This window comes from Alexandromys fortis, unplaced genomic scaffold (genome assembly GCF_014885135.2).
Source record: "Alexandromys fortis isolate MF-2015 unplaced genomic scaffold, M_Fortis_MF-2015_v1.1 scaffold_3, whole genome shotgun sequence".
Lineage (NCBI taxonomy): Eukaryota > Metazoa > Chordata > Mammalia > Rodentia > Cricetidae > Alexandromys > Alexandromys fortis.
Window position 1 is genome coordinate 21,310,898 of NW_026067909.1, and position 9,476 is coordinate 21,320,373.

The 9,476-nt window shown below is 35.9% G+C and overlaps 1 protein-coding gene across 1 annotated transcript; it reads right to left on the bottom strand.

Moving 5' to 3' along the window:
- Positions 1–8,079: 8,079 nt before the first annotated feature.
- On the bottom strand, positions 8,080–9,009 carry LOC126498560 (olfactory receptor 5B12-like). The gene has a single exon (XM_050137317.1). The coding sequence runs from the start codon at positions 9,007–9,009 to the stop codon at positions 8,080–8,082; it is 930 nt and encodes a 309-aa protein (XP_049993274.1).
- Positions 9,010–9,476: the final 467 nt, after the last annotated feature.

Genomic DNA, 9,476 nt, shown 5'->3' on the forward strand with positions numbered 1-9,476 from the left:
TAATTAGTACAGTTTCCTGGTTTAAGAACATTTTACAATAGTTCCTCAATATGATCTTTTCATCATCTCTGGGATTAGTTAAGATAACACATATTATCAATTTTCATAAAAATGCCAATTAATATTATAGTGGTTCAAATACCTATTTCAAAATCAATCAAGTTCATTTTTAGTGAATCATGGACCTTTTAACTGCCTTATATCTTATTATAAATATATAATATATTATATATGTATAATTTCATAAATGTAATAGAGTACTTTTTAAAATTTCATCTCTGTATTTGGGCATACAGTTTTTCATTATCTCGGGTACAAAATATAGCAATATATAAAACATTGAAGTCTAAGCTTTCAGTGCGAAACCCAAAGGAAAGATGACTGAACTCACAGGTTGTAGTTTTCTGCTTGCTTCTGTCCTAAAGTTCATGAAGTTATGGGTCTGATTCAGAGTCTTGCCTTCTTACCTGACCAGCATAACACATAAATCTACCACTTTCATAGATAATTAGAGCTCAATTAATAATTCTGTCCCTGAAAGTAAGAAAATGTCTTTCTTTGGAGAGTCTTACATAGAACTTGGCATTGGAATCCTCGAATGCAAGCTCTGGTATCCTGGTCTTCCTTCTTAGATAAATTATCTCACCTCTTTATCATTCATAATATACCCATCCATAAGAAGGAGTAGTAGACAGGTAACCCCAGGACACCTGCCCTGAAGGATGCCCGAGTGTAACAAATGAATAATCTTCATCATTCTCGTACTTTGTAACATGTGATTACTGTTTTATCCTAATAATTAATACATTTGTTATTTTTCTCAAGTGAACATGCTCTTGCTAACAAACATTTAGGGAAAAATTAATTGTTAGTTCTAAACAACTATTAATAGTCAGTTCAAAAACAAATATTAAAAAGGCCCTTGTTTTGGACTGTTCCCTTTAGTGATATGCCAATGGAGACTTTACATGTTAAAATGTGGTAACCAGGAGAGACTGCTATAGTTATGGAGGTGTATTGGGAAAAATATCCCAAGAGGATTCTAACAAGCATTATATCACACAACTGGGGAGTAAATGATTAAAGATTCTATGTGAATTCAGCTACGCTTGTCAATAAAGATCATGGGATTAATGTTAGTAATTTTTATAATAATTTTTTTTGGTAATGAAGAACTATAGGATTTCAATTAGATGTTCAGGTTAAGGATAGAAATTTATGTTTTTGTGTCTACATTATATGTTTGCTTCCCTTAATTGACATTATTTAATTTTTGAGAGGAAATATTGATGTGATCAATTGCTTTGACCCCTGCAGAGTTTGAACTACAGAGCCGAGATGTGCTAACAAGTCCATCCAGAATAAGAAATAGTCTGCATCTGTGGTGTTTAAATACAGTGTTTACAATAAATACAAAACAAATAACTAAAGAAGTGTATAACTGTGTGTATGGAGACACACCCATCATGATGAATAAGAAAAGAAATAGTAGACAGAAAACTGAAAGGGAAAATAAGAATTTTCTTTATATTAACTTGTTAGAACACTTTCTGAGGAAAGTGAACATTTCATTACGTCCCATATGTAATAGAGGACCAACATAAGCATGTTGTGTCAAACGAAATGAAGAGGACATCTCAAAAGGGAGGAGTTTCAAAAGAAATCTAAGCTCTTAATCAAACCACATGTTGACAGCATTAACAAAAGTTCATTGGTTGCATATTCCATGGTGGTATCCTCCAATACACAAACAACTATGAATTTTTTTGGTTGTGATTTTTTTTTATAAGTAATCTCTGTCTGTTGCAAAGAGAAGTCCCTTTGATGGGGAGTGATGACTACCCTTGCCTGTTGGTGTAGAATACATGTTCAGATGGTTGTTAGGAATCATGATCACTTAGCAAATATACATAATTTCACTAGTCCTGAGTAGTTAGCTAATTTTTCCAAAGGCAGGCATGGTTTCTATCTTGTCACGTAGGCCTTACATCCAGTTGGAGAACTGTTGGCTACCACCAAGTTATGTGTGCTTGTTCCTTAGCATTAGCACGATAAGTTCATTGTTATAGAGACATCTACAAAACACTTCAACCCATAAGGCTCAGGGAACACTGTGGAAGAGGCAGCAGAAAGGGTCAGCAGAGCAGTGGTCTTGATATAAGATTGCCATTTAGTAATGTCAGAAGTTACATCTATAAAGTCTCATCAATTTTATTGCTTAAAAGCAAGCTAAGCAAAGACGACAACTTACATGATGAAGTGGACCAGAGCATGTCTCAATTCTATACAAAGAACTATAGGAAACAAAAGATAACCTCGAAAAAGAAAAGTAGTTTTCCCTAGGTAAGGTCACAGAAATTGATCATTTCTTGGTGTCAGCATTATTTAGTTTCCAATGTTAGTGAAATAACCCAAAGTGCTCTAAATATTTGTCCTCTTAGCCAAAAAAGTTAATGAACATGGATGGCTTTTTTCAGCTGTAAATATTTCAAATAATCAATTTTAAAGTTCACTTCTTCTTGGAGATTTTTAAAGTGTTATCTTGATTGGAGCATAAATTAGCTATCAGTTGGAAACTGAAAGCTCTGCAGGTCTGGGCATGATTCTGGGTCCAGTAAGAGAGTAGGCCTGAGCGAGGACCTTTGCATGGCTGTGCATGCGTCTTGGACCTCCGAGGGAGTATAGTAGTGCCAGAGAAATTTGTGGAGCTGGGTCCAAGACCTTTTTGGGAGCAGGCCGAGAATAGGAACATCTACAGAGACATGTCTGAGCATGTGACCTAAGCCAGAGCAGGCCAGAGTCAGGAAACTCCACAGGAGCATAGTGAATCCTAGGAATGCCAAGTGACCTCCAGGAACACAGAATGACTAACAGGGTGCCTGGGACCATGGCCCTGACTGCACAACAAGGAGCAACCATCTGAGCCTTGGATCTATTGGCACCTGGAAAACTCATCACCAGAGTCACAGACGGCCCCAACTACACCAGAGGAAAAGATGGGTAGACAAAGTAAGAACACACGAAACACCACAAAGAGCAACACGATACCAGTAATAACTAGTTGCCCTACAACAGAAAGACGTACAACCAAATATACATGAAGCAGAAGAAACTGACCTAAGAAAGAACATTAGGAGAATATTGAGTTCCTTAAAGAGGAAATTAAAAGTTAGCTCAAAGAACTGGAGGAAAACAAAAAAATTGGAAGATATCAACAAATCGCTTAAATAAAACCAAGAAAAAGCAATCAAACAGATGAAGGAAACTGTTCAAGACTTGAAAACTGAAATAGAGACAATAAAGAAAACACAAGCTAAGAGAATTCAACAAAATAGATAAACCTTTATCCAAACTAACCAAAAGGCAGAGTGAGAATGTCCAAATTAACAAAATCAAAAATGAAAAGGGGGGCATAACAACAGATAAGGAGGAACTACAGAGAATCATCAGGTCATATTTCGAAAACCTGTATTCCACAAAGTTGAAAAACTTAAAGGAAATGAACAACTTTCTGGATAAATATTACATACTAAAATTAAATCAGACCAGATAAGCAAATTAAACAGACCTATAACTGCTGAAGAAATAGAAACAGTCATCAAAAGTTTCCCAACCAAAAAAAGCCCAGGACTTGCTGACTAAGGTTTTCTGTCCTGCCCTGTTCCCTGCAATTGTTAAGTCCCAAAGAAATCACACAGAGGTCTACATTAGTTATAAACTGATTGGCCCCTTAACTCCAACTTCTTATTTGATCTTATAACTTATATTACCCCATTATTCTTGTCTATGTTATCCATGTGGTTTGGTACCTTATTCAGCAAGGAAGTAACATTTTGCTTCTTCTGTGGATGGAGCAGGACTGCAGAAGGAACTTCTTTCTTCCCAGAATTCTCTTGTTCTCGTTGACCTGCTTCTACTTCCTGTCTGGTTGTCTTACCTATACTTCCTTCCTGGCTACTGGTCAATCAGTGTTTATTTAAAATATAATTGACAGAATACAGACCATTGCCTAACACCAAGGACCAGATGGTTTCAGCTCAGAATTCTACAAGACTTTCAAAGAAGAGCTAATACCAATACTCCTCAAATTATTTCACATAATAGAAACAGAAGGCACATTGCCAAGCTCTTTTTATGAGGCTACAATTACCCTGATACCCAAACCAGAGAAAGACATTACTAAGAAAGACCAAAGTTACTCATTAACATTGGTGCAAAAAATACTAAATAAAATACTGGCAAATCGAATCCAAAAACACATCAGAATCATCATCCACCATGATCAAGTTGGTTTCAGGCATGGTTCAACATACAAAAATCTATCAATGTAATCCACCATATAAACAAACTGAAAAATTAAAACTACATAATCATCTCATTAGATGCCAAAAAAGCTTTCGACAAAATACAACATCCCTTTATGATAAAGGTCTTGGAGAGAGTAGGAGTACAAGGAATATAGCTAAACATAATAAAGGCAATATACAACAAGCCAACATCAAACTAAATGGAGAGAAACTTCCAGTGATTCCACTGAGATCAGGAACAAGGCAAGGTTGTCCACTTTCTCCATATATGTTCAATATAGTTCTTGAGTTCCTAGCTAGAGAAATAAAACACCAAAAGGAGATCAAGAAGATACAAATTGGAAAAGAAGAAGTCAATCTCTCACTATTGGCTAATGATATGATAGTTTACATGAGCCATCCCAAAAATTCTACCAAGGAACTTCTGCAACTCATAAATACTTTCAGTAATGTAGCAGGTACAGGATTAACTAAAAAAATCATTAGCCCTCCTGTACACAGATTATAAAATAGCTGGGAAAGAAATCAGAGACCCTGCACAATAGCCACAAATAGCATAAAATAGAGTAACTCTAACCAAACAAGTGGAAGACTTAATTGAAAGAACTTTAAATCTCTAAGAAAGAAATTGAAGAAGACACCAGAAAGTGGGAAGAACTCCCATGCTCTTTGGTAGGCAGAATTAACATAGTAAAAATGGCAATATTACTAAAAACAATCTATAGATTCAATGCAATGCCCGTCAAACTCCCAGCAAAATTCTTCAAAGACCTCGAAAGAATGGTACTCAACTTAATATGGAAAAGCAAAAACAAAGCAAAGCAAAACAAAACAAAACAGGATAGCCAGGACAATCTTGTACAATAAAAGAACTTCTGGAGGCATAAGAATCTCTGACTTCAAACTCTACTAAAGAGCTACAGTACTGAAAACAGCCTTGTATTGGCATAAGAACAGACAGGAGGATGAATGGAACTGAATAGAAGACCCAGATATTAATCCATACTCCTTCGAACACCTGATTTTTGACAAAAAGCAAAAAATATCAAATGGAAAAACAAAAGCATATTTAACAAATGGTGATGGCATAATTGGATAACAACATGTAGAAGAATGAAAATAGACCTATATCTATCACCTTCACAAAACTCAAGTACAAATAGATCAAAGACCTTAACATAAAGCCAGACACACTTAACCTTATAGAAGAGGAATGGAAAGTACACTTGAACTCATTAGCACAGGACATCATTTCCTAAATATAATCCCAGGAGCACTGCTACTGAGAGAAACAAAGTGGGACATCCTAGAACTGAAAAGCTCTGTAAAGCATTAGTCAACAAGACAAAATGACAGCCTATAGAATGGGAAAAGATCTTTACTAACTGCACATCAGACAGTGGTCTGATCTTCAAATATACAAAGAACTCAAGAAATTGGTCACCAAAAGAACAAATAATCCAATAAAAATTGAGTACAGACCTAAACAGAGAATTCTCAACAAAGGAATATAACATGGCTAAAAGACACTTAAGGAAATGTTCAACATCCTTAGTCATCAGAGAAATGCAAATCAAAGCAACTCTGAGATTCCATCTTACACCTGTAAGAATGACCAAGATCAAAAAACACCAATGACAACTTATGCTGGAGAGGTTGTAGAGAAAGGGGAACACTTCTGCATTGCTGGTGGGAATTCAAGGTGGTACAGCCCCTTTGTATGTCAGTGTGCAAATTTCTCAGAAAATTAGGAAACAACCTTCCTCAAAACTTAGTAATACCTCTTTTGGGTATATATCCAAAGGATGCTCAATAGTACTGCATGGACATTTGCTCAACTATGTTCAAAGCAGAATTGTTTGTCATAGCCAGAATGTGGAAACAACCAAATTGCCTTTTGACCAAAGAATGGATAAGGAAAATATGGTACATTTACAGAATGTAATACAACACAGCAGAGAAAACAACATCTTGAATTTTGTAGGCAAATGGATGGAGCTAAAAAACCATTATTTTGTGTGAGGTAACCCAGACACAAAAAGACAATTATCACATGTACTCACCCATAGGTGGTTTTAAACATAAAGCAAAGAAAACCAGCCTACAAACCACAATCCCAGAGAATTTAGACAACAATAAGGACACTAAGAGAGACTTACATAGATCTAATCCATATGGGAAGTAGAAAAAGACAAGATCTCATGAGTAAATTGGGAATATGGGGACCTTGTGGGAGGGTTGAAATGGGGAGGGAAGAGGCACACAAGGGAGCAGAGAAAAATATAGAGCTCAATATATATCAATAAAAAATGAAAAAAATAAAAAGGAAATGCCCCAACCAAACCAAACCAAACCAAAACAAACCAAAACAAAACAGAACAAAACAAAAATGTATCTCTGTAGTAGCTTACAGAGTACTTTGGGAATATATCAGGACAAGTATAACTGGATTACTCAGTAGATCTATTTCTAGCTTTAGAAGGAACTTTTATACTGATGTCCAGAGTGACTACACAGTTTTTAATTTAGTGAAAACAGTGAAAAAGTGTTTTCATTTTCCCACATTTACGTTAGCATCTTTTATCTTTTGCTTATTTTGAAGAAGAAGGTGTTTATTTCAGCTTAAAATGTATATTTTATTGTTGAGAAAAGTCAGCTCTGGAATTCAATGCAGGAACCCCGAGATAATGACTGTTGGAAAAGCCATGGAGGGATGCTGATTATTTTCTTGTTTTCAATGGTTTGTTCAGCCTGCTTTCTTATAGAACCCAGGACCTCCCTTTCCTAATGTCTTTTTTACTTTCAACCTAGAGGTTAATAGGTTTCCTCTATTACATTCTCCTGACACAAGCCGGAAGAAAAACAATGGGGTCAGTCCATTATGGACTGAAATCATCAACTCTATGAGCTAAACCTTTCTTCTTATAAATTTGACTATCTAAAGAATTATGTTATAGTGGAATTTGACTATTACAGCCACATTAAAAATTTCCTTCATCAGTTCTTGCCATTATTTTTCACTACTTTAACTAATGTTTCAACAAACATTCTTGCTCAAATTTGTGCCATTATATGTTTCTTTCCTCTCCAGTCTATTTATGAGTGAAGTTGCTAAGTTGTAAAGTAACTACAGCTAATCATTTGAGGAATCACAAGGATGTTGTCTCTATATTTGAAGGCACGTGAAAGCATCAAGTAGACAGTGACATGTTCTTAACTTTTCTGGCAGGAGTAAGATGAATTTTCAAAGTAAAGTTATGTTTCAGAATTTGAATACTCGAAGTGCAACCAATAGTAATTTGTATTTCTTTTGAGAATTCCCTTTTATTTCCATGACTAGATTTTTAGTTGAGTTATTTATTTTCTTGGTGTTTATATTATTGTTTTACAATTTTGTATGTTCTAGATACCAACCATGGTCATTTATCAAGCTGGTAAAGATTTTCAAAGGGTTTCTTATGAATGAGAGATGTGTAGGCAGCACATATATGCACACATGAGTGTATATGCATGTCTGAACAGGAGACTGAAGATGTGACTATATTAATTTAAATAAGATCTTTACTAAATCACTTTGCTTCTAATTCTTTGGTATTTAGCACTCTTATTTTGAAGTATTTTCATCTTTAAGCTTTACAACTTGCTAAAAAATCATTTAAATAATTAAAATGATATGGACTGAATAGCCACTATTTTTTATTATATACTTTATATTTAGAAAGTAAGTGAAGATATTTTATTGTAGAATTGATGTAAAACTAAAATAAGAATGTTATAGAAGATTTTGCAGTCCCACAGCTTTTTTGAATGCACTCTTGACCTCTTTGTTCCTCAGGCTGTACACCAGCGGGTTCAGCATGGGGATTACCATGGTGTAGAACACAGATGCCACCTTGTCAGTGCCCATGGTGTGACTGGAGCTGGGCTGTAAGTACATGAATATGCCTGACCCATAGAAGATGGAGACTGCAGTGAGATGGGAAGCACAGGTGGAAAAGGCCTTCTGGCGCCCTTCAGATGATCGCATCCTCAGAATAGTGATGAATATAAACACATAGGAGATCAAGATGACTACAATGGAGAAGATATCATTGAAACCCACCACGAAAAGAATCACCATCTCACTGACAATGGTGTCTGAGCATGAGAGGACCAGTAGAGGAGGGGCATCACAGAAGAAGTGCTCTATCACATTGGACTTGCAGAAGGAGAGCCTAAAGATGTTCCCAGTGTGGATGGAAGAATTCAGGAAGCCACAGACATAGGAACTTATGATCAGAGAAACACATATGTTTGTCGTCATGATGGTGGTGTAATGCAGGGGCTTACACACTGCTGCATAGCGGTCATAAGCCATGGCAGCCAGGAGGAAACTTTCTGTGGTTATAAATCCCACAAAGAAAAAGAATTGGGTGCCACAGGCATTGTGGGATATGATTTTATCTGTTGAAATGAGTCCTGCCATTACCTTGGGAGTGATAGCTGAAGAATAACCAAAGTCCACCAGAGACAGGTGACTGAGGAGAAGGTACATGGGAGTGTGGAGGCGTGAGTCCAGCAGAATCAGCCCTGTCATTCCCACGTTCCCAAGCACAGTACTGAGATAGATGAGAAGGAAGACAATGAAGAGAGGGAGCTGGAGCTCTGGGTCATCTGTTAAGCCTGCAAGAATGAACTCAGTCACCTCTGTACTGTTCTCCATTAGAGATCAGGTGGCTTCCCTGCAGCAAAGAGAAAGGAGATCAGNAAAAGGATATTTTATATAATGATGATATTTAAGGGAATGAATTTAAGTTTAATTGGTCTCATCATAGAATAAGATACACATATGTTCCATTTACCACATACAGAAAGCAGTGAGTTATATTCTAAGAATTATGGAATATGTACAATAAAATGTTCATTTTCACTAAACAAATTTTACTTTCACATCTGTATATCCTTAATTCCTGGCCTGATTTTGTCTCCAGGTCAGAAATATCAGGATAATAAGACAGCTCTGCATTTAATAATGTCTGTGAACGTATTTTGTGGTTATTTGGTTTAGTCACAAATTTTTCATTAACATTTTATTGAACAAAATTATAATCCAAATTTGAACTATATAACTTTTTGTACATTGTGATCCAGTCAAGGGTCTTGGTATAATCTTGATTTCAGAAGTGGTCA

Bases quoted from the DNA above. Each gene is read 5' to 3' on its own strand.
- LOC126498560 (XM_050137317.1), bottom strand. From the start codon at position 9,009: ATGGAGAACAGTACAGAGGTGACTGAGTTCATTCTTGCAGGCTTAACA.